The 25,540-nt window shown below is 33.0% G+C and overlaps 4 protein-coding genes across 7 annotated transcripts; 3 read left to right on the top strand and 1 right to left on the bottom strand.

The window, feature by feature from the left end:
- The first annotated feature begins 4,736 nt into the window (after window positions 1–4,736).
- On the top strand, window positions 4,737–11,263 carry LOC106118250 (aromatic-L-amino-acid decarboxylase). 2 transcript variants are annotated; one of them, XM_013312849.1, is made up of 7 exons: window positions 4,737–4,908; window positions 7,576–7,615; window positions 7,844–7,928; window positions 8,550–8,784; window positions 9,411–9,660; window positions 9,827–9,975; window positions 10,067–11,263. In XM_013312849.1, the coding sequence occupies exons 2-7, from the start codon at window positions 7,585–7,587 to the stop codon at window positions 10,781–10,783; spliced, it is 1,467 nt and encodes a 488-aa protein (XP_013168303.1). In that variant the 5' UTR covers window positions 4,737–4,908; window positions 7,576–7,584; the 3' UTR covers window positions 10,784–11,263.
- A 149-nt stretch (window positions 11,264–11,412) lies between these two features.
- LOC106118355 (peroxisomal N(1)-acetyl-spermine/spermidine oxidase) lies at window positions 11,413–13,349 on the top strand. The gene is made up of 2 exons (XM_013313009.1): window positions 11,413–11,818; window positions 11,891–13,349. Exons 1-2 carry the CDS (start codon window positions 11,541–11,543, stop codon window positions 13,191–13,193), a joined length of 1,581 nt encoding a protein of 526 aa, XP_013168463.1. The 5' UTR covers window positions 11,413–11,540; the 3' UTR covers window positions 13,194–13,349.
- Window positions 13,350–13,389: 40 nt separating this feature from the next.
- LOC106118357 (BTB/POZ domain-containing protein 9) lies at window positions 13,390–15,389 on the bottom strand. Of its 3 annotated transcripts, XM_013313012.1 has the most exons (4): window positions 15,081–15,389; window positions 14,931–15,015; window positions 14,460–14,809; window positions 13,390–14,363 (listed from the first exon to the last, which is right to left on the bottom strand). In XM_013313012.1, the coding sequence occupies exons 3-4, from the start codon at window positions 14,807–14,809 to the stop codon at window positions 13,469–13,471; spliced, it is 1,245 nt and encodes a 414-aa protein (XP_013168466.1). In that variant the 5' UTR covers window positions 14,931–15,015; window positions 15,081–15,389; the 3' UTR covers window positions 13,390–13,468. The 3 variants fall into 3 exon arrangements, with proteins under 3 accessions (XP_013168466.1, XP_013168464.1, XP_013168465.1); XM_013313010.1 differs by having other exon boundaries at window positions 13,390–14,809; window positions 15,081–15,388; XM_013313011.1 differs by lacking the exon at window positions 14,931–15,015 and having other exon boundaries at window positions 13,390–14,809; window positions 15,081–15,388.
- Window positions 15,390–16,372: 983 nt separating this feature from the next.
- Window positions 16,373–25,522, top strand: LOC106118315 (centromere-associated protein E). Its single transcript, XM_013312953.1, has 12 exons — window positions 16,373–16,607; window positions 16,973–17,040; window positions 17,410–17,536; window positions 17,861–17,959; window positions 18,266–18,398; window positions 18,752–18,912; window positions 19,184–19,235; window positions 19,367–22,126; window positions 22,215–22,748; window positions 22,837–23,016; window positions 23,158–23,409; window positions 23,944–25,522. The coding sequence occupies exons 1-12, from the start codon at window positions 16,533–16,535 to the stop codon at window positions 24,141–24,143; spliced, it is 4,641 nt and encodes a 1,546-aa protein (XP_013168407.1). The 5' UTR covers window positions 16,373–16,532; the 3' UTR covers window positions 24,144–25,522.
- Window positions 25,523–25,540: the final 18 nt, after the last annotated feature.

The raw sequence follows: 25,540 nt of genomic DNA, 5'->3' as shown, positions 1-25,540 counted from the left end.
CACGTCGTTAATTCGCGCATAGAGTTATGTTTTACAACTAAAACAAATTAAGTATGGCTTTAATAATAAAAGCAAAAGAACACAGTAAGTGCACCTAATTATAGTCGTCGTGATTGTTTGCTTTATGGAGTGTACATTGTTATAGTAATTAATAAGGTTTAAGTAAAGCTATTACTTAAGTAAAGTAATTTGGAAAATATAATAGTGTACATTAGAAGCCATCTCTTACAAAATGCTGAATCTTGTTCTTTTTACAAAGTTTTATTTAGTTTCACTAGTCCCAATGTTATTCTTTGGCTAATAGTATATCCCAATAAATATTTCAAATTAAATTTTATTTTCTTTCCGGTTACAGATTGAGCTGAAATTTTGCTTGTTATTCGCATGACAATCCAATATGATGCGATAAAATGGTGCTAATCTGATGAAAGATGGCCATAGGAACTTCGTAATGAAACGACACAACCTTATACAGTTCGGGTAGTTTGAATCGTCTTGACGAGTAGTTTATATTCCCTTTTAATTAACAAGATAAAGGGAAAGCTTGTTCTTAAAAAGATTTTTTCTTGAGACATCTCCATCCTTGAATCATTGTCCTTTTATATGGACATCGTATAATTTATAATAACAGAAAAAAAATTAACACAGAAATCTTTTATATAAGTAAATCTATATCTATTTTAATATAATAGGGTTTTGTATTATACACTGGGTCTTTGATTTTTGTTCTCACTGAGGCACTAAAATAAAATGGCATAGCAGTATAATAAAACTTTTGCTATTTCTTCACGAAAGGAGCATTAGCTTTATTACTATCTCTGAGACAAGCGAGAATAAATGTAGATATTATACCACTTGTTGCAATACGTTCACCCCATTGCCATGGCAACTACACCCTTTTATCCCCCTTCTCCCGGCCCGTTCCACACGTTGTCAGGCTCTAGTTAAGTTGAGAGCGGCGGGAGTGGCGTGGGACGCCAGTAATTACTCCACTTTAGCTTTTGACAGACGGAAATTGCATGAAACGATAAATTTATTGTGAATTTATTTATAGCTGCTAAAATATGATTTCACGTAATACATTTTCAGAAATTGACGAAATATTTTTTCACCATATTGTATTTTGGTATTACAATATATGTTTTTTTTTACATTAAATGGTGCTAGACATATATTTCAGTTGCAATCAGGATCATATTATAACTTACGTTGAAGTTATTTCGTCGATATCTATTTTACTCTACCAAACATTCAACTACATGAAACAAAGTAAGAACCTATACTATCTGCCTATAATAATGGTAGATTACTTAGGAAAGACTATAATGAACCAATAATTTTCAAACAGTTATAATTAAAAGTTATAATATAAATGTAACTTAATATAATATAACGTGATAGTTAATTATTCAAAGTATACTTTTTATTTTAATATTTCTAGAATAATTTGAGGATTCGACGGTACCCAATATTACGCAACAATTGGTTATCATAGCTGCAATAAAAAATAATACAAGATTTGTCTCATATTACTTATAAAACATCTCTTACTTATAAAATTGTTATCTCATCCTCCTACTATTGTAAAGTCAGATGTGATGAGAATAATGTTTAATTCACATTTTCTTTCATAATATCTGAAGCGTCGATAAATCATGCTCTCAAAGGGATTTTTACGAGTAGTCAGAGTGAAAAGGAACTGATTCAATTCCCCTTGTCCCGGTTGGGCGGATTGAGGCCGCCTTAGCCTCCTCCATCCCACCACCCATACCCATACCCTGGCCACTGTACAGTCAGCGTCATATAGATCGTCACAGACAAGATATGCAAATATATAGGTACATCAAAAGTAATCAATTATATCGGTACAACAAAAGTCCTCAAAATAATAGATACATTCACCCTGCTCAAAAACATCGGTACATACACAGCGTCAAATATATGAGTACATGCAAGATGCCCATAAATATCGTAGCAGCCACAGCGTCATAAGTAACGAAGCAGTCAAGGTGCGCAAAAATATCGGTACATTTGACAAAATTGAACTCTATCTTTATATACTTGTGATACAATTTGGAATAAACTACTTCTGTTACATTCATTTGACACTTTGCATCAAACCATTTTTCAAAATTTACTAAAAGTGTTCGACGCGGATGACAGATATTAGGTAGATAAAACCAACATCAAATTTAAGTTTGTCATCATATATGCTAGTTTGGTCTCGTGGCCTTACCGTTCGCCGCCGTTGGTACGTAAGGTCGGCGGTTCAAATCCCAAGCCACTATTTTTTTTTTATATTTAAACTTTTTAATTTTAATATCGAAGCACTTGTAATTCAACTTTATCGCCGTAGTTATTAGGTACTTTTTGATATTGCTTTGGACTAATGAGTTTGACCGTTAAAGTACTTTTCTATTTCAAACAAAAATGAAGGAGATAAAGCGATGCTATTGGCATGTAATTTGTTTATTACTCATGTTTGTTAAACTTGTACCGGTAAAAATAACACTTTTACCTTTACCTTTTACTGATACTGATTATATTTAAGAAAGAAAGAAAAAAAACTGAATGTCAATATCCAAACTACATCAAATTTTTGGTCGATTGCAATAAACATTCCAGTGTGCGTGGGCGCGCACACATATGTAGATAACACTTGTACGTATAGTTTCCGCGCGTACCATTCTTAAAACCCGCAAAGACAATCCACGCTCCGCCCACTCACTTCACCCGCGATGGTCTGACCTAATTGTTGTTAACGTTATTTAAATTTCTTTCTACCCGACAGCGAAAATTATAAAAAAAAATTGTCGAGCAAAATTTTACATTACCAAATTTTTACTGGTTATGAAAAAATAACCCCGTGATTAATAAAATGAAAAAAAAAGTAGCCTGTGATTCGAACCGGTATACTTACATATTACGGCAAGCATACTAGAATACTGCGCCAAACTTGTATATATTGTGACAAGGCAAAATTTGATATTAGTTATTACGTATCTGTCATATTCGGCGTGACAAACTTTTATATTTAAGCGTTATGACAGAAGAAAAATATTGGGTTGCCCAGTAAGTTCGTGCCGCTTTATAAGGAAAATTGAAACCCTGCTCTCTTAAATTTTTGAAAATGTTTTTAAATTATATTGGTACGACTCTATACCTAAAACGTCTTTTATTATTGGATAAAATTTTAAAAATTAGTTTTTATCTCAACCAATGAAATGAAATTATTCACAATATAGAAATTTTCGTGACGTTTGATAATGGTGGAAATCCGAAAATGAATCCACTTCAGCTACAGTCTATTGTAAGCTTTATATCGAAAATCAGAACGAACTTTCCGGACAACCTATAATGTTAATACAAAGTGTCAAATGAATGTAACAGAAGTAGTTTATTCCAAATTGTATCACAAGTATATAAAGATAGAGTTCAATTTTGTCAAATGTACCGATATTTTTGCGCACCTTGACTGCTTCGTTACTTATGACGCTGTGGCTGCTACGATATTTATGGGCATCTTGCATGTACTCATATATTTGACGCTGTGTATGTACCGATGTTTTTGAGCAGGGTGAATGTATCTATTATTTTGAGGACTTTTGTTGTACCGATATAATTGATTACTTTTGATGTACCTATATATTTGCATATCTTGTCTGTGACGATCTATATGACGCTGACTACGTTACGGTAGCGAACTCTCTTGTAAATTGTATTATAAACTTCGTATTCGACAGCTACATTATTACTGTATATTATATTATAAGAACATGAATATATTGCTTATAAATCCAGGGCACTGAATAAATTAAAATTTCTCCATTATACAGTTTTAAAATTTATTTTATTTTATATTTTCTTGGTGATATGCAGGTGAGACATACGCAACGTTGAAAATACGAAGTATTATTCTTCCAGTCTTCCAGTTAACTTGTATAAATTGTGCTAATGGTCGATGATTAATCTTATTCAATAATAAATTTGCCTTATGTTTTATGAAAACTAGAAATACCTGTACAAAACCCAAAAAAGTACGACTCAATCATGTGCAATGCAAGTAAGGACTACGAGAACTTATAGTTTAGATTCCGACAACTTAAGAGCAGCAAGTTAGTAATTAATAATGAATATATAATAATACTATAATTATAACTATACTTCGCTTACCTTGGTAATCTATCTCAAATTAAAAAAAAACTCCGAAAGCGTGGCAAACAATGTTATTACAGTCTGTTAAGTACGAGTATTTAGAGTTTGTCATAAGATAGTCTAAGGAATTTGATCATCTGGTAAGTTTTACAATGAGGGGAAATAACGTAAGAAGGAAAACTACGTAATATATTTACGAAGACAGAGACCTGAATATGTTGCTGTTTTCGGAATTTTTAATTTATAAAATTCAGATTGATTCAATCCATTTTGAAAATATTTTACTATGGTAATGTGTTGAATTATTCATATACGTTAAAGGTTTAATAAAATAATTTATGTCGACTCCTTAACCGGATATAATACTCACTGACCTTCCTTATACGGAAGTTTAACTTATTGTTCTATAGATATACTGTCCTTTTAGTTTGAACTAGGGCAGTTAATAAATTTAGCTCCTGAACTTAGCTCGACTTGACGTTTCATACGCCTCGTTTAATCTTCTAAATGGAGTTGGTGTATACATATAGTGACGTTGGTCCTTCTCGTTATATCGCCCAGTATATAAAGTCCGGTGCTACGCCGCGGCGAGCGTAGTGCTAACGAGACAGGGCGTCCGTTGACAACGTGATTTTACGCTCTGCAAAATTTTTACTTAAACACCTTTTAAATATCAATAAAAGAAATATTGATTGCATATTTAACGAGTGTTGAATTAAAATCGTTTTGTGAAAGTACGAATAATACAATCAGGTAAGTTTTATTGTAGTATTTTAGTGAATATTATTTTTTCTAGATATCGATAGACTTAATATGAATTTTATTATGTGTGATATATTTGGGTAAACGAGTTTTAAGCGATATATGCTTATAACAATTATTATCATCATTTTTTTTATTTCAAGTAGTTTTTATTTTTATATCATAACAATTAACTCATAGGATAAGGAACTGTTTTTAATTCATTATCAACCTTGACAATACTTGTTCAAGTTGTCACCGCAGTTCCGACCATGCGATTTTGTAGAAAATCACTTTCAAAAATAATCAGGAGACCTTGACCTCAGCTGTCTAGATACGATATGCCTGATATTAGATTACGAGGGAAGCTGATGTCGAAACTTAAATTAATATAAATATGTTGTTACACAAATAATATTTAAAAACCATTTTCATGGCTATTTCACCGAAATTAATAGTGCATGAACTGTATTTTCAACATACAATAAATTTAAGGAAATAACAATTTTATGTCTGTTAGTATCTTTCAATACATGCATTTAAATTTAAGCTATCTAAATTAATAAGAATTATTATAATATAATAAAAGGTTTTTTTTTTTAGGATACTTACATCTAGTAAGAAATTTCTTTAATATTAATTGTAAAGTAAGTCGAGAAATTTGCCTTTTTTTGTTTTTCAAATATGTTAAAATCAAATTAAAATAAATTAACGAGTACAACAAGATTATATGATGAAAAGCACCGAAAATAGTTTTACTTATTTCATTCATTCTTCATTTATGACAAAATATATGTATGTATGTAAAATTTAACCCGAAACCCGGGTTTTTACAAATACTACGACTTTTATAAATACTAAGAGGTTGTTAGGTTTCGTGTTATGCGAAATTAGGTTCCTAATGGGTGAAGTTTTTTACATGAAATTTTAAACGATCAAAATACCCAAATGGCACTATGTCGAACCGACCGCGTTTAACATCGCGGGAATACCCCAGACCCAAGCGCAAGTTCGCTGACGTATTTTTCCCGCTTCACGTCATTTATGTCGCGGAGAAGGAATTACCAACCAATACTAATTAAGGAATAAAAATAATTTAAGTACCTATCACGGAAAAAATGTATTAGCATTTATCATTTTGTAAGATATGAAGAAAAATAAAAAAAATCTTTGGCATATAAAATAATCGCGTGTATAGACAAAAAACAAAATATCAATCTTTTGTTTTTTTTTTACTTATCTTTTTCGATTCGTAGAACTATAATTAAAATTAATTCTGTCCAGAGTTAACTAGATAAATTTGCTATTCGGTGAATTTTATTTAGGATTGTATAAGAATGGAATTACTGAATTAATGCATAATGATAAACTAAGAATTCTTTGTAAGGACGCATTATTTTAACTATTTTAATGCAATCTCGCGTGCAATCACCGACATCGCCTTGACCGTAAGGATTCAATAAACAGAACGACTTGAATGTAATTCGCTTATTAATTTTTATATGATTTAATTTTGTTCTAATAACTTTATTAAAAAAAGATATAACTTATTTAATATCAATAGTAAATAATAATATTTTTTAATTTATTGACGTAAATTACCTATAACACCTTATGCGATTTATTAACACAAATTTTTTGGGGACACTTCTAAATAGAGCTCAATGGAGATGGCGTCTTTTGAGCTAAGTATTTGGTCAAGTTCAATTTTTTTGATCAGATCATATATTTCAAGCTAACGCACACAAACACAATTTGTATCTTTTATGTTAGCGTAGGTATTAAAGGTTATAAGTTCGACAAAGAGTCGTTATCTTAACCGCAACCACACTTTTCATTTTTATCAAGTTTTTAAACAATTGCAATTGAGTTATAAGGTAATAAGAGCATCTATATTGGTATAGACTGATATAAAATCGTAAATTTTAATTAAAAAAAATATTACACGATATAAGTATTTAGTGGCACGATATTAGTTAGGGCCATTGAACTTTGTCAATGTTTGTGTAATCAATGATCAATACGCATCATATTCAATTCGATTGGATCAAATTGATTTCTATTAATTACTGCTTTGATTTAAATTTTGAATTTAGAACATACTCTATTGACTTTAAAAAAAGTTAGGTATAAATTTTGATTTAACAACGTAGGTTAATGCAATAAAAATGTGTTAGTTTTGTAAATAGACTAGCTAATTTAGAAATTACTATTCAACAAAGGAATTTTGTGTTAAGAACTACGTTAGATACAGCAACTGCGAGGTCCAAGTATAACCTCGCACGACTTGGCTACCGCGGATTACGCAATGCGCCGCACCGCTCTCTCGGCATTGAACCACCAAGGATGGCTATTGCAAAATATAATGATAACATAACAATTACGATCAGTTTGTAGATGGTTCATCCGAATGTCATTATGATGTAACTACAGTTGTTATAATATGATGTTATTCACGTAACACAATACAATAAATTAATTCTTTCTTGACCAATTGAAAACTTGTTACAAACTACTACAGAAAGGTATCCTAATGGTCAAAATGTTATTTTAAGGGTCGAATATTTTCTGTAGGACTATAGGAAGTCCTTAAATTGTTACCTATACCTTTTTAGAATTAGACAATATTTCAGTTAGCCAAACAGTGTATTAATTTCACATATTACATTTTGTTTATAGGTCTTAACGATGACGGAGATGGATTTAAAATTGAAATTCGGTTTGTTCAAATTACAACGCTACTCTTTGTTTTTGTGTATTTGTTTTATGACTCACTCTATCTCACTGATTGTTTCTTAATTAATTTCGTTCGCCTCTTTAGCTACAACTGTGTTAAAATTGATTTGTGTTGCAAATCCGTGTCTCGTTTTCGTTATTTGTGCTTTAATTGTTCAAGGCGTTTTGTAATTAATTTAAAATAAACAACGAACGTCAATTATTTTTACAGAAACAATGGAAGCGGGAGATTTCAAGGATTTCGCTAAAGCGATGACTGACTACATCGCTGAATATTTGGAGAATATAAGAGACAGGTAAGTTAGATTCTACGTTTTCGGAATTCGAACTTAAGCCAACGAGTGACTATTCGTTACTAAGTCAGTTATAGGTACAAATGAAGAAAAACGTTTGTGTCCGGCTTATTATAGTAACTGGGTCGCTTCAGCACATTTTTAGAAACTTGCAAACTTTAAGAAAACAAATACCAATCGATATTTTCGTGTACAGGAGCCGTTATTCCATGAAATAGTGTTGTAACTAATGTAAACGTTCGCAAATGAATGCGCAAGTACTACAGGCAAAAAGAACAAATCAATGAAAAGAATTTGTCAACACTACGTACTAGTTACCTAATCATACACAAGTAACAAATTAAACATAAGTTTCCTTGTAGCCTTAATGTAATGTTATTAACATATCACTACACTACACATTTAATTTTGTGTGGTCTAGGTCAGGGAACTTCCCTAAAGATATTTTATTTGAGATACCATTGTGGAAGTAATGGAATTTATGGGCTCGTACTTACTAATCAGGATCGGTTGTCATCCTTGCTTAAAAGAGTAGGATTGGACTTTGTGATACCAAATAAACCGAGCCCTTTTCCAGTCAACATCAATTAACCTAGTATTTAAAGAGTACTATGTCATTTTCAGGCCCGTCGTTCCTTTAGTGAAGCCAGGCTACTTGCGGCCCCTGGTGCCGGAGCAGGCGCCGGATAAGGCAGAGCCCTGGACCGCGGTGATGGCGGACATAGAGCGCGTGGTGATGTCCGGAGTGACGCACTGGCACTCGCCGCGCTTCCACGCCTACTTCCCAACCGCCAACTCTTATCCTGCCATCGTCGCCGACATGTTGAGCGGTGCGATCGCCTGCATTGGATTTACATGGGTTAGTTGGAATTATTTACACTAATATACAGAGGAAAGATTTCAAAACCCTTGAATACGTTGAATACGTATACATATTACATAAATTATACACTATAAAATATTTTATAAAATAAAAACTTGAATGCATAATGTAATTGATATTAAATTCATAATTAAGTAGGAAGTTGAAACAATTAAAAAAATAATATTCTACGAACCATTGCCAATGTCAACATTCTTTTGGATTTTCATTGAGGACAAGGAAAACCGGTCAGAATGACGTCGGTACGTTATTAGGTTTAGCTTGTCGATATATTTTTACCTGCTTGACGGTAACGAATGAAATCTTGGTAAGTCAAAAATTTAGGCGATTATTTAGGCTCTGTGTACAGCTTTATCGGCATGGTATTACCGTGTTCGACTTCTACGGAATGTATAAATCTTTTCAGATATTTTAGCGGCTCTTAGCATTACGCACTCCAATGGCCTTGGGTATCTCCGGTTTATGTAATGAAAAATAATGAAAATACGCCTTCATATAATTGTGCACATTTCTGCATGTTATTATGTATCTGATACATCAAATATCATATATAATAGCATGAAATTGGTAACTTTAATTGTAGAAAAATTATTAATTTTCAGATCGCTAGTCCCGCGTGCACTGAGCTAGAGGTCGTGATGTTGGATTGGCTGGGCCAGATGCTCGGGCTTCCGGAGTGCTTCCTCGCGCGGTCGGGAGGCGAGGCAGGCGGCGTCATCCAGGGCACGGCCAGCGAGGCCACCCTGGTCGCACTGCTCGGTGCTAAATCTCGCACTATGCAACGAGTCAAGGAACAACATCCCGAATGGACCGACACCGAAATCCTCTCAAAACTTGTAGGCTACTGTAACAGTGAGTATTGTTTGTTGAAAGTTGGTTACTAGGTAATCTATTACAAATTTTGTAACAAATTTTTCATTATGTGTTTTAAATTTTAAATGTTAAAAAATATGGTTTTCGTAAACCTTTTGTTTTTTTTAATTATGGGCGAATTCTATGGACTTCTGTTTATTAACAGAACAAGCGCATTCATCGGTTGAACGAGCCGGTCTTTTGGGGGGCGTGAAGATGCGTTCCTTGAAGCCTGACAGCAAGCACCGTCTGCGGGGCGACATCTTGCAGGAGGCTATCGATGAAGATATTAAGAAAGGCCTTATACCATTCTACGTAAGTACATTGTAGGCGCAAAATTATATTTTTCTGCATCCGAATGATATGAAAATAAAGCAATATTGAGAATAATTTCTTCCATTTTCAGGTTGTCGCCACACTGGGCACTACATCTTCGTGTACGTTTGATGCCCTGGATGAAATAGGCGAAGTGTGCGCGGCCCGCGACGTTTGGCTCCACGTGGACGCGGCCTACGCAGGATCAGCATTCATATGCCCCGAGTACCGCTACCTAATGAAGGGGGTGGAAAAAGCCGATTCGTTTAATTTCAATCCTCACAAATGGATGCTGGTTAACTTCGACTGCTCCGCTATGTGGCTCAAACAGCCGCGCTGGATTGTAGACGCGTTCAATGTCGACCCGTTGTACTTGAAACACGATCAACAAGGGTCCGCGCCCGACTACCGCCACTGGCAGATCCCGTTGGGACGTCGGTTCAGAGCGTTGAAGTTGTGGTTCGTCTTGAGATTGTACGGCGTTGAAAATCTACAGAAACATATCAGGAAGCACATCGCTTTGGCTCACCTCTTTGAAAAGTTGTGCACGTGTGACGAAAGATTTGAAATAGTGGAGGAAGTGACGATGGGTCTCGTTTGCTTTAGACTGAAGGGAAGCAACGATATCAACGAGGAGCTGCTCCGGCGTATCAACGGCCGCGGAAAGATTCATCTCGTACCTTCAAAAATTGACGACGTTTATTTCCTGAGATTAGCTATTTGCTCGCGTTTCTCGGAAGAGAGTGATATTCATATATCGTGGGAGGAAATCAAGAACTCTGCCGACGAAGTACTTGCCCAAAAGTAAAGTATTTTATTTATAAGTCTATTAATGAACCGATAAAATGATATTTATGATAAACTCTTATAATCTATAGTATATCTATGTAATCTAATAATCTTAAATTATTGTTAACATGTAGTAGATGTCTATATACACCTTAATTGATAACTAAACATAAGAAATAGAAAACAGACATAAAAAATACGCAGTATTAAAAAAAAAGTAAATGTAACTATGTATGTGTATCTAATTCGTAGAAATGTTATAATATACAGTAGTGTTAGCTTTTGTTCATTTTCATTAATATAAATATTAATGTGGCCAAAGATAAAAGTGCTTACATTACTTGTTGCTTTGATATGCCCCATTATTTTGCACTTTAACTTTGTCTCTTCGAAAAATTTACCCATATTATTTTTTTCTAGGATTAGTTGATATTATTAAGGTATTATGTGATTATTTATTGTAAAAAGTTAAATATTAATAAACAAGGATTTAGAAATATTGGTTGTTTCAATGTTAATGTGTATATTTCATACTTTAGGGGAAAATATACCTATTAATATACAAGCCTCAAATTAAAGTTGGCCATTTTAGATTAAATAACCTCCTTCTTTTTGAAGTCGGCTATAAAAGAGGATAAATTTTGTTACAATGTCACTCTGTTGTCTTTTCTATAAATATAACAACCTTACTTTTTCGCAAAATTTGTTTCGGAATAGATCGCGGGATTAAAATGCAATGGTGTTGTAATTAATCAAAGTAATGAAAAAATAACAATATGAAATTATCACGTATGAAATTGTTCTGTAACAAGGGTATTTACAAGTTATATATACTACCGAAGGAGTGGACAGTGTTCGTAACAGCATGTCGAACGACGAGCACCGCCGTCACCACGGGGCAGGAACAGTGCTTTCTGGATTCGTGCAGCATAAAGCCGAGTATTCGCGAGCCCAGAGTCATTATCGTGGGCGCCGGAATAGCTGGTCTTTCGGCAGCTCATAGATTGACACAATGCGGCATATGCAATTTTAACGTTTTGGAAGCAAAAGAAAGGTAAAAGTTATTAAGTACTCCTATTAATGATTTATCGGCAACTTAAGTGTATAACGATTAATGCATTTGCAGGCCCGGTGGACGTATTCACTCTTGTTGGCTCGGAGATTCCATCATAGAAATGGGCGCCGAATGGATTCATGGCGCTTGTTTACCCAATTCTGTATACACGTTGGCATCACAAGATCGGCTACTCCAAGCACCCTTACCTCGCCTGGACAATTCCCGTGGTTTATTTTGTACAAGCGAGGGACGCGCCGTGGATTTGCCGGTCACCATCACGGCCTATCACACATTCAGACAAATCGAGCAACAGGCCGCTAATTTGTTTAGGTTAGGCGGTGAAAAGATGCACGGTACACTGCTTAACTTCTTCGGTTTACGTATACAACAGGAACTGTACAATTTTCCCGAGGACCAAAGGTATGACGCCGCTCGAGTAATGTTTGGCTTGACTAATGTTTTACGAAATAGATGTGGGGATGACTTGTCACTCGTCAGTGCGGACCAATACGGCAGCTACATAGAACTGCCTGGCGGCAGTGTGCGCGTGCCACTAGGGTATGTGGGCGTATTAGCTCCGCTGCTACGAGGACTGCCGGACAATAGTGTAAAGTATAACAAAGCCGTAAATATTATACGATGGGGTCGAGGCCAGGCGGGTACCGGCCGAGCTTTAGTTAAGTGTTGTGATGGTGAGGAGATCACATGCGACTATGTCATCGTTACCGTTTCCCTGGGATGCCTTAAATGTCAAGCGGATAAGCTGTTTGCACCGCCTCTTCCTTCGTGCAAGTTGGATGCCATATGCAGTCTGGGTTTTGGACTTAGTAACAAAGTATTTATGGAATATAAAGAACCGTTCTGGGTATGCCAAGAGGGTAACATGAAGTTGGCATGGTCAGCCGAAGAGTTACAATGTAGAAACGACTGGACGGATGGCGTCTGTGCAATCGACGAATTACCCGGCAGCAAACACGTTCTATGCGCCTGGATTTCCGGGCAGGAGGCTGCTGTTATGGAGTCAAAAGCCGACATCGACGTTGTCGAAGGGCTCACAAAGCTACTGCGACGCTTTACCGGAAACCCTTGCCTGCCTTACCCACAAATGATGTTGCGATCTCGCTGGGCTTCCGACCCGCATTTCTGTGGGGCATACTCATACATGAGCTGTTGTTCTATGGTGAGCCACCAATGTGAATTGGGTAACCCGGTACCGGGTCCTTGTGACCCCCAACCCCCTATACTATTGTTTGCCGGCGAAGCCACTCTCCCTGGTTATTTCTCAACAGTCCATGGAGCAAGACTAAGTGGGATTCGGGAAGCCGAGCGCATTATATTGCTGACAAAAAAATTCAATGGTCCACCACCTTAATCATTTTTATTTTCAATTTAGAACTATATACTATACTTATTTATATCTTTACTGGTAAAATTTTTAGATGACAGTATATTCCTATGTCTTTTATTCCATGTTTGTAATTTAAAAAGTATTTTTTTAAATTCTATGGTGTAGCATTGTGAAATAAAATACTCATGTTTAAATTATCTTTTAATTTATAATATTCTAAAATTAAATAAATAAGTACATAGCTGTCTAAATTAAGGTATTGCTTCAGTTACACCATATTCCATATAATGCCCGTCCAATTACAGACAAAATTTCAAACCTCTTAAGAAACTGCCATAATTGTCAGAAGATGAAAATACATCTTCAAATTCCAAATAAATTCTATTGCTGGTGTAGGCAGTATCTCTGCATTGAATGCCATATGAAAATGAAAATAAATTGTCATCTTTCGGCCAATGGAAGCATATTTTATACCAGTTATCTTTTTTAATAAAACATGGTTGTTTGAATTCAATATCAATGTTGGAATCATAATCTACATTGTTGTTATATCTATATTGTGCAATGACACTATTGTCAGAGGCACATATCAATGAAATTGAAACATTTTCACAGTATTGTTTTGGTGTGTTGTTACAAAAGTTCAATACTGGTGTCATCCTTGATGGTATATTTAGATTATTGATAAATATTGATTTATTAGTTTTTAATTTACAAAGGACATAGTTATGAGTTGAATCTATAATAGCTGGTGTGGCAGATCTTACTGGACTACGATGACAAAGATACCATTGCAATTTCAATGGTTTCCTTGGAATTACAAGAGTACTAATGGTGTCAATATTATTGCTGCATAAGGCACTACGTTCTAACATTTTCTTAATATATTCAAATTCTTGAGGTAGTAGTAAGCTACTTTCACTTCTAACAATTTCATCCAAACTGTTTACAGATAATGATAAAAACCTTAATAATTGAAACAATCCATTTTTAATTAACACATCTCTTCTATTCATGAAATCAACAGGAATGTTGTTCATTTCACAATAATAAGTTGTCCACTCAAAAGTGAATTTAATAAGCTCTTTTTCTGGTATATTCATATTGTCACTAGTGAGAATTTTTTGCAGACAAAAACTTGTGATAATTCTCTTATTTTCCTTCAGTAGATATGCAGCATGTTCACAGAACAACCGAAGTGAAGCAGATAGTAATTGTTTATCTTGCATGTAATCAGGGTAATTTAAAATTGTAATAACATTATCTATGTTTACATTTGATTGTACATACTTGATGCATACTTCGGACAAGTGGTCTAGTAAATATTTTCTTGAAACATATAGTAATTCAAAGGCTTCCTCAATTGATGTTATTTCTACTTTGTCCGTGTATATGTAATTTAATAATTGTTGAAAAATCTCAGGCTCAATGTCGGTTATAACAATGTCACTGTTAGTTGATAGGGGCCCATAAAACATAGCTTCAAATACAGGACTGCTTATTCCTAGTATCAATTTATGTGCTTTGAATTTCTTGTCACACACCGAAAATGTACAATCACTCCACTCATAAGATACCAAAAGCTTGTTAACACGGTCGTAGAGGCTATTATTTCTTAATTCGCCCATTTTATATCCCATCTGTAACACACGATCCATTTTTATATTTTTCGTTTAATTATTTATAAAATTAACAACGTCATTGAAAGACTTCTAACTTAAAATAACTGACTCCTAATTAATACCATTATAACTGTTTTACCTGTTTTCCGTCCGACTATAACCTTGAACTTGATCAAGTCCAATGACCAAAAGTTGTTGAGAATAGGATGATGTTTATCTTACACCTAGTACAGAATCCTTTGAGTTATTTATATATTATAATATGACAGAAGAAATAAAACATACTAACCTTCAATGTGATTATCAAGTATCAAGTATACGAACACTTTAATGCAGTAATATCAGTGTATTACACTGCCAAAATATAACGCGAATATTTATTCTGTGTTTGCAAACAATATTTTGCTAAACTACGCAAGGAATTTTATAATTTTAACGAGATGTATAACAACATTTAAAATATAACAAGTGCTTTATTCAACTTTTTAGTTGTAACTAAATACCGTCTATAGAATTAACTAACAATTTTTACTTAATAAAGAACTGTAATGAAAAAACAATGTAAACCACAACCACAACTGCAAGAATCATGTTTGCCATCAACAGTGTTGCCTGGTGTTGCCAATCAAAATTTTTATTTTTACCTGGCCATGTACAATGTGTGATGGCGGCTTCACATTAGCATTAGTGCCGTGAAGCTCCGTGAACAACGGAAATGTGAATGTAGATGGTCTTCGCGGAGTTCGAGTGAGTTCACGCTCATTCACGTGTCGCGACGGCGAACTGGCGCCTCTTTGTCAATATAAAGAAATTGTGACAAAAACTTTCGTACCCAAAGTCCCAAGGGACATGAGCCTAATGATATTTTTGTAACAATGACAGGGGGCCGCTAGTGGTCATAATTTCACATCGCGCGTAGACCCGTAAGCACAAACCTGAAAAAAATCATATTAGTGCCTGTAAGGGACTTAAAACTCTTTCCAGTCATTTAAGAATAATCTTGTAAAATCGATGTTATATTTTCAATTTGTAACATATATTCTTTATCCATCTAACCTCACTACTTTATTAATATTAAAAATGCGGCAGTAATTCTGTCTGTATATCTGTGTCGCTTTCAGGCGAAAACGACTAAACCGATTTATATCAAATTTGGTACACCGATCGTCTAGAACCCTATTTGTTTTTAATGTGCAATAAGGGCTGTAAGAGGTTGAAAGAGGATGGATTTTTTTTTGGAAGTATTGTTAAAACAGATTTTTACAGTTAAAACAGAAATAAGCTTAAAACCTATTTTTAGGACGTTAGGTAGTTTGATGATTCAAAGATTGTAAAAGTTTTTCTCTGAAGGGTGTTAAATAATAATTGGGAATAGAAGATGAACATTTGAGTAGGAATATGTGAGGTTTATGTAAATGGTTTATAATTTTAATATTATATGTTTTGGTGTAATGCTTTATAAGTTGTAAAATAGTAATGTCACGTGAACGAAGTCGTGGGCGCAGCTAGTATTGGCTAGTATGGAATAAAACTAAACCATAGAGATCTGATAGTGCAGTACAGCTGTGCAGTGCTCTGTGGTCCTCTGTGTGATAAATTGGTTGGTGAAAAACAAACTGAAAACTCGAGCCCGCGCGCCGGTATAGTGTCAGTGTGGTGTGTTTGAGATGTTCCCAAATGTAAATCAATTATGTGAAGGTTATTTAATTATTTGAAAGACCTAATATAATCTTGGTTAATTATGCCTTCCACTTTAGATGAGAGTGGTTGCCCAATATACAGTATTTTAGTGGACAATAATAGTTCTAATGTTGCGGTGAGTTTTTAGGTTATTTATTTATCCAATCTTAGTTTTTTAGTATCATGTTATTGTTTTCTCATTTTATTATAAACCCATATAGAAAAATGAGCGTAACATTGTCTCAGCTTAGTTTCTACATCTCTAATTCTCTATCAAAACCGAAATAATTTCGAATATGAATTATCATCGTAAACCTAGTTTGAAGATACAACATTTTTGCAGTCTTAAGTTGAATATGTGAAAGATCGAATTTTTGGAATGTAAGGCAAGCGTTTTAATGTTTTAGGTTATTCTTTGTTTAATTTTAATATTTAAACGATCAGTTACATCAAGTAACTGAACTTACCAACTAACAATTTTATTATTTTCATTGTAAACAGGTACAATGTGATGCTAAGAAGCAATCTGAAAATATAAGTTATGTCAAACAAAAAATGCTAGAAAATGAGTAAGTGTTAATTTGGTCAAATTTACTATAGTAGTCATAAAATCTTAGGACCACCCCAGGGCAAGAGTAAATGTTTTCTGACAGTTTTAATTGTCATTATAATAATTATCTACTAGTTGTTGGTTAAAGATTTATGCATCATTTTATTTGTCCAATTAAAAAAAAATGTTTAATTAGTTGCGTCTTTATAAATTGGGCATTACTATACTATGTGTAGTGTAGTATAATTTACCAAAATCTTTAAGATTTAATCCATTACAATGCAATGCCTAGGTGGTGAATTCTCTTATGGTTACATTTCTCTGAGGCTTTAATATTAGAGATTTTGGCTAAACACAATTTTTTATCAGCTATAACTATGTCTTTCAGTTTTATTATAAGAAAATACAAAAAGAATATTCTATTCGATAAATCAGGAAGATTTGATAGATTAAATAACTCTCCAGATGGATATACAGAAGATTGCACATTCAATGTTGCTGCAACAAATGAATTGGTAATTATTATAAAATTGTTTTCATGACATAAACATATTAATTAGTTATATACATATTGGGAATACTAAATAATAATTTATGTAAAATAAATTATGTAAAATACATTTTTTCTATATACATTTCAATTCAAAGATTTTTTAAACATAGATTACATTAAATAACTAAATATCTAGCTTAAGGCAGAAATTCATCACAATTTTAAATACTAGCAAATCTTGTATATAGTATTTGATTAAATGGAATTTAGTTTTTTATTTTTAGTTATTTTAATTATAAATCTATGTTAAAATATGCAGAATAATAACTATGATATCATACCACAGGCAATGAGTTTATCTAAGGAAAAAGCGGAACTGGAAGTGAGATTGGCTTCTACTGAAATCAAAATTCAGGAAATGAAATCTCATATTAATCAACTTCAGGCAAGTTAACATTTTATATCTAAGAAAATCTTTTAAAGTAACAGATATTTGATTGTGTTTGTGGGCTTGAACATTGGCATTCTACTATTGTTATAATCCATTACCCCAGCGGAAGCCTAGAGCTGATTTGGAGAGGCGTCAGAGATCTTAGTAAATTATCAAAAATCTGCTCATAGTTTTATTCAAAAAGAACCTTACAGTGTTGACCAGGCAGTGAGGAATATATTGTTTTGACATCTTTTGGTGAAACTCCTTTTTGCAAATTATTTTGATGCATTCACATTAAACAATCTTTTTATCTTACAGATGCTGGTTACTGAATATGAAACACAAATAGAAGCTTTGAAAATAGAAAATCAATTACAAAAATGTAATACTAAAGAATACAACACTTTGATTAATGATATATGTCTTTTCAGAGACATTGTACTTGGCAAAAGTATGTATGATACTATAAAATTACAAACTAAATTTATATGATAATATGTTCCTAATGTTTATAACTGGAATTGATTTTTAGTTCAATGAAGTCTTACTCTTACTTAATCTTACTAATATTATTATATGTGGATTGATGTTTATTAAAAGACATCTCCAGAACTATTGCATCTGATCTGAAATTTAGCACAGATGTTGAACATATTATGGAATATCACATAGGCTAATAAGATTTTTTTGTAATACGGTGCTGATGGAGTCGCGGGCGACAGCTAGTTACTCATAGATATATAACCTATAGATATGTAATTCAGAGTATAACAGTGAGATAATTTTTTTTTTCTGTTATTTCAGAAAAGATGCAAACTAGGCATAAAAGGATTTTAAAAAAGTATGATAAATATAAATCAACTGCAAGTGATAATGTCTCTGAGGATGTTGAGGAATTAAACATATTTAATCAATCATCACCAACTAAGACATCAAAAAAATCATATAAAAACAAAAACAGTCAGGTATAGTAGTCATATTTTTTTATTACTTATTGTTGAATTAATCTACATGAATAAAAGACAATTTTTGTTTTTTTCCTGTGTTCTTTAATGGCTGGACCGGTTTTAACGCAATATTTTAAGGGTAGTCTTATCAAGTGTGTCCCATAAAAAGTAAAAAAATTGTCTTGCTTACCATCTTTTTAAGTTCTATTGGAACACATGCTGGATTTATTATTTATAAATTTATCAAAGTATTATGATGAGCGATTTGAGTATTTTTTTTTTGTTTCAGGCAAAAGGTTTATTGATTGAAACAAGTACTGTCAGCAAAAAGATAGAAAAGAGTAAGTGTGAAAACAATCCATTGTTTGACATTTTGAAATACAATATATGCTATCTAATAATATCAAATATCATCATTTACTACTATTTATTAGCAATTAATTATGTAAACATGTAACATATTTTTTTACAGGCAGTAAGCTATTGGTACAAGTAAATGGTCGTCAAGATTCCGATTCTGGTAATGATATCATAAGTGAAGATTCCGGTTTCAGTTCATTTGGTAACAGCCCAGATTATTATCCAACAAATAGTCCTTGTAGTACAACGAGTTTGGCACAAAAAGAGAAGAAAATTTACATAGATACTGCTACTAGTCCTATAACTGTTCAAGTAGAAGTTAACACAAAATCTTCAGATAAAGAAAATAACCAGTGTACATCTTGTCAATTAAGTAACAATCTACAAACAGAGAAGACATACATAGACATAGCTGCTAGTCCTATCACAGTCCAGGAATATGTAATTGAAATAATAAATTCAGGCACAGATTGTACTGAAAATGATAATAATTACATTGAAGACACAACAACTGAAAAAATTAAAAATGAGATACTTGTCGATGAATCTAACAAAACCAATGTAGTACAAGAAAATAAAATTGAAATCACCGTTGAAGCTAAAGACGATGAAAAAACAGAACAATTAGCCCATTCTGAAATAGAAAGTTATTTAAATGATTTAAATGAACTTGTAAGTGACGGTCCAACGGTCCAACGGTTGAATGATAGACAACAGAATACAAATATTGATAAAGATAATGAAAAGAGTAATGTTCAAGAAAATCAGGAGAAAATAGAAGATATGTTGAATGATGATAAAGATTGTGTGTCTTTATGTGATTCAGATATTATAGAAGGATGTCTCTTTGGACAAGATAGTTTTGAAAATGATATTCCATTAGATAACGAAATAAAGCAGAAACACTTTTCTGATGTAGCAACTAGTCCTATTACAATACAAGGAAAGTTAGTAGAAATCGCAACTAGTCCTGTACAATTTATAGACAGCCCACCTAAAAACTTGGATAATGACTTAACCATCGAGAAAGCTACATTCCAAAATGATATTGATAAATGCAAAACAATTGGAATAAACACTATAGAAATTAAACAGCGCGAAATAGCAACTAGTCCTATTCAATTTGATCGTGTTTCTGGTGCTCAAGAAACTACAATTAGCGAGCGAGAATGTCTAGAACTCAATAATAGTAATCAAATTAATAATTGTCATGACTGTGAAGTAGAAACTATTTTAAGATCTATGCGATTAGATTGTGAATTAATAACACCGATTCCTAAATCACCAGCTAAATCTAAAAAAGCAGATACTGTTTATGCCACTTGCCACAGGTGTAAAGATATGGCGAAACTTGAGAAGGAAAATGAAAATTTACAGTCTACTCTTCAGGACATCGCAAAGTCAATGGGCAGTATGACAAGGTTAATAAAAAGCAGAGGTGTGTTAGTGAATAAAAATTTAAATAATAATTATAATGAATCTTGTCAGCTTCAAATGGATGAATTTACTCCAACTATCACATCAAATGTAAATATTGAAGAGTCTAATAATGTCAATGAAAATGTACCAAAAGATTTGTCAAAATCTGTACCTATTTTAAACAAACCGAACATAGTTAAAGATGTCACAAAAAGATTAGAATTTGGTGAAAAAGAAAATCACCTTAATAACAACGTAGTTTTAAATAATGAAAACCAACCAACGTCAAATATACCAATTATAAAATCAGTTCAAATTAGTGACAATCAAAACCCGTTACGCAATAACCAAGTCATAAGTAAGTCAAATGAAACCGAAGAGCAATCCATTTCAAATACAGATTTAATAGAATCATTTGAAGTTGAGAAAGATGAAAATGATATAGACCAAAATTGTAATATGCATGTTGATGAAGAAAAATCTGAATCGCCAACGAAAAAGGTTAGAAAAGTTATAAAATTAACAAAACTAGAGAAATGGAAGAGAAAATTGCTTCCAAAGTCTAAGATCCGAAGAGAATTAACTCCACCAATCAGAAAAGACAAGAAAAGAAAACAGATTATTAGAAAGAAAGTAATAGGAGATGATTCTCCTAAACTAGCTATTTATAATAACGAAGCATATAAAAAAGCTGTTAAGGTAATGGCGGAATTAAGAGATAAAGAAAAGAATAAAACCAATACAAAGCCATCTGTAGTGAAACCTTTAGAAAAGAGCAATGAGTGCCAACAAGAAGTAATTATTGTACTATCCAAATGTGATGATATTATTCAAAAACAAACAAATGAGGCAGTTTCACCGAAACATAATAAGATGAATGAAGAAACAACTGCTATTAATAATGATTTACAAAAAGAAACGGATTTAACTATAGAAAAATCACCTAATTCACCACCTGTTACTACAAGAAGTCAAAGAAAACGCCTAATTTCAGAACTTTTTAATAGTCCAAAGGTGGACAAACAAGATGAACATGTTGAATCACTATTAGAAAAAGAGAATTATGCAAGTCCTGTCCGCAGAGGACAGAAACGTCGTGCATCCGACAGATCTGAAAGTACACCCAAAAGGTTACTACGTGGTTCTGCAACGCATGAGTCAAGCTTAAATAAAACTGATAACTCTAATACGGAAGTAATTAAATCACCACACAAAGATTCAGAACCTATCGTCGTTAGAAGAACTTCAAGACGCCTATCTTCACAGAATGCAAAAGAACTTAAATGTAGTCTATCTAATCTAGATGTCTTCACTGGAACACCATTATCTGAAAACAATGAGCAACAATCTTGTGTACCAGAACAGACGATGCAGCCTAAAGACCGCATTTTATGTAGAATGTTAGAGAAATATGCAAGAACTTCAGTTAAATTCCAAGGCAAGAAATTACCAGGTACGTTTTATAAATCTAACTGCTATTTGACGATACAACAACCATTTGTTGGAGTAAAGTCTTAATAAATTAATATTTTATTTTTCAGAAGCTAAAATAAATATGGTCTCACGGAAACTGGAAGAAGGCATTGCAAATATTATAACAATACCCCAATATAAAGCAAAGAATGCAATGAACGATTTAGTTTACGAGATACAAAATTGGGACATTAAGGTGTTTGTGTCCGGGCTTGTATTGTATTTGAAAGAGCCGACGCGTAAAGACGAGCTATTTAACAAAGTGAACACTCCGCCCGCACCTTTAATGACCAAATCTGAACAAGTGCTGCTTTATATATTGAAGCAACTACAAGCTTGTTGGGCCCCAGACAATATTATAGAAACTATAATGAAAAGCATAGAATTCACTCTATTTCAATTAAATAATACACCAGAGTTTGGTCAAGTGGAGAGTCTGTCACATTTCTATGCTGTTCTCTGCAGATATTTCTCAGTGAAGAGTCGTCTGCGATTGTTCATGTTGGATGCTATGTATTGCATTCAATTTAAATCAGTGGCACTTATAAAACAATGTCTTGAAGTTTGGATGCATGTTCTACCTTTGGCTCATATGGGAATGGGTAATATATTTTTTATTTTAATATGAATTACTGATAATTCAAAGCTTTTCTTTTTAGTTAGAATTAATGCATATCTTTATTTTTTCAGCAAAATGCCCGTTAGTTATGTGTTTAATATACCTTTTACACTTTTTCAAATGTGAGGATAAATTTAACCGGGTTCAAGAAATAAGAGATATATTGTGCCAGAAATACTTTTATCAAGTAAAAGAATGGAGAGAATCTAAGATTTTGGAAATGTTCAAGAACGCATTATTAGAAATACGTGGTAATTATGACGTTTCATATTTTAAAAGTAAAAATCTTGCATTTAGAGAAATGACATGTATCTGGATTTCCATGTTTTAATATAAATGTTTAATTATGATGATTAAATTAAACCATAAGCTAATATTATATTATTTTTTAGAAATTCCAGTTGAAAAGAAAATGCTTCGTTTGGCATTTATAATTCTTGCAAAGCGAAGAGGTCCTCATTGGGCACAAAAGAATTTAGTCAAAGATATGATCCAGCCTCTCATAGATAAGACAGGTGTACCAGATAATGTGAAAGCGTTCTGTGTGTCAATACTGGGGCCAATGATGAAGCCATATCCTAATGACATGAGAGTACACTGTGAGGTTGTTGTCAATCAGTTGATAGAAATGTTAGATCATAACGGTAAGATATTTTTGTCAAACATTTATAAATGACTAGCTGTCGCCCGCGACTCCGTTTGCGCAGAATTAAAACAATGTGTTCTTCCAGACTATGTTCTATATGTGTGCCAAATTTCATTAAAATTCGTGAAGCTGATCCGGAGATACCTTCAAAAAATATCCATTTATCCAAACATTTGCATTTATATTATTAAGATTAGATATTTTACTTTACTAATATTGTATTGTTTATAATACAATTTTGATAAAGTAAATAGACAGTTTTAGCCGTCATATCCCATTTATTGTTTTAACCAATGTCATATTAAACAGTTTCTATTGTGTACCGCATTTCAGTTTGATTAAGTTTTTGATTTGATTTCCGAGACCAAAATCTCTTTATAACACAATTCTATAAACAAAACAGAGATGATATGTTTTAAACGGAGATCTGTGTCTCAGAAACCCACCATTAGTGTTTTTTAATCATTAAAATTCAATGATAAATGTTAAATAATAATTAAATATAACTGAGAAACAACCGTTATCTTTACAGCTAAACCCAGTATGCAAGAGGCTATTTTCACAAGCTTACTGTACATGAGGCGGCACAATTCAGCGCGCGTCAACCAGGCTCTGTTCGCCTGGAGCCCGCGTCAGCTCTCCCCTGAACTGGAAAATCTACTCAAAGACTATATCAGAGAGAAACCCGCTAAAGTATGGAAACATATACTGTCGAAGATTCCGATTATATAAATATCGGGTAATGTAATTTTTTAAATGTTTTAAGTATTTAAGCAATTTAGTAAGGAGGACTAACCACTGGTTTCTGAGCTCAAAATCTCTGTATAAAACATATCCTTGTTAATATCTTTGACAAAACGGAGATAACATTATGTTTTAAAAGGGGATTTTGGTCTCGGAAACCCACTATTAGTTAGTAAAGATAAATGTCTTAGTTGTTAAGGCGGATCTGTATTGCTTTTGCAATTTTTACCCATAATTTTTTTGTGACAGTATTAAGACTAATTATGTGGTTATATCCAATTTCTTTTACTGTACAAATTTTTGTTTTACCCAGTTTATATTGTACAGTTCTTTGTTGGAAGTTATTAGAATTTACTCAAAAACTATTCAATAATTCTGAATCAATTACAAGTCATCATGATTCAATATTGATATCATTTTACAAAATTGATAGTAATTTTATGAAATATTGATTTTCAACACACATATTTCGGATTTTTTATGCTCTTTTTTAACCCGTTGTAACATTATGACCAAAGACTACTTTGGTACGTACTCTCTACTAAGAAAGTAATTATTTTTAAGTTTTTACTCTAAAACAATGTTTTGTGTATAAATGTTTTAACTAATTAAAAGTGATATTTCAGTTTATATATTTTTGCATAGCAACACCGGTTGCCTAGCAACGCAAATAGCAGGTTAAATTAACCTGGTAAATGTTCGCTACATGTAATATGTATATGTATAAATATTAGGTTCTTAATTTTGGTAAAATCACTCATTATTGTACCGGTTACTTTAAACAACATTGAGATAGGAAACTTGTAAAAATACTCCTTCGTACACGATGCTACGTAAATCTTCGATACCTAGCGATTTTAGTGTCTAAGCGACTTAAGCTATACAATGTTCGCAATGTAATAGAAGTTTGTGCTCGGGCACGCGTCGCCGTCATGATTAAGGTCCTCGCTTCAAATTCATAGTCGTGATTTTGAAGATGGCGAAGCAAATTCGTAAATTCATGTCATGTGTCGTCGACTTTAGTATCAGAGATTTGTGTAGCCTCGTAAACGAAGGGCCTTAGTGTTTAATTGAACGTATGTATGTGATCTTAGCATGGATGTTTTATGTTTATACTGTGTAACGTGACAAAATGTAAAATATTGGTAGGATTTAGAAATAACGCATTAAAATACAACTAAAATGTTGATTAATCGCATAAGCCCAGTGTATATTTGTTAGTTATTATTCATGGATTACCTCTTTCTGGGACAATTTCGGTGTTTACAGAACTGTTAGGTTAAGTTAAAATTAAAAAAAACTGCTGCTTTGAAACGAGTTTCAGTTTGCGCACTATACTCTCTGTGATTTATTGTAGGATTTAAATTAAAAAAAATAAACATTTG

The sequence above is a fragment of the Papilio xuthus genome, unplaced genomic scaffold (assembly GCF_000836235.2).
Source record: "Papilio xuthus unplaced genomic scaffold, Pxut_1.1 DF827597.1, whole genome shotgun sequence".
Classification (NCBI taxonomy): Eukaryota; Metazoa; Arthropoda; class Insecta; order Lepidoptera; family Papilionidae; genus Papilio; species Papilio xuthus.
The sequence above is the reverse complement of the archived record's forward strand: the minus strand, read 5'-3'. Positions and strand labels throughout refer to the sequence as shown.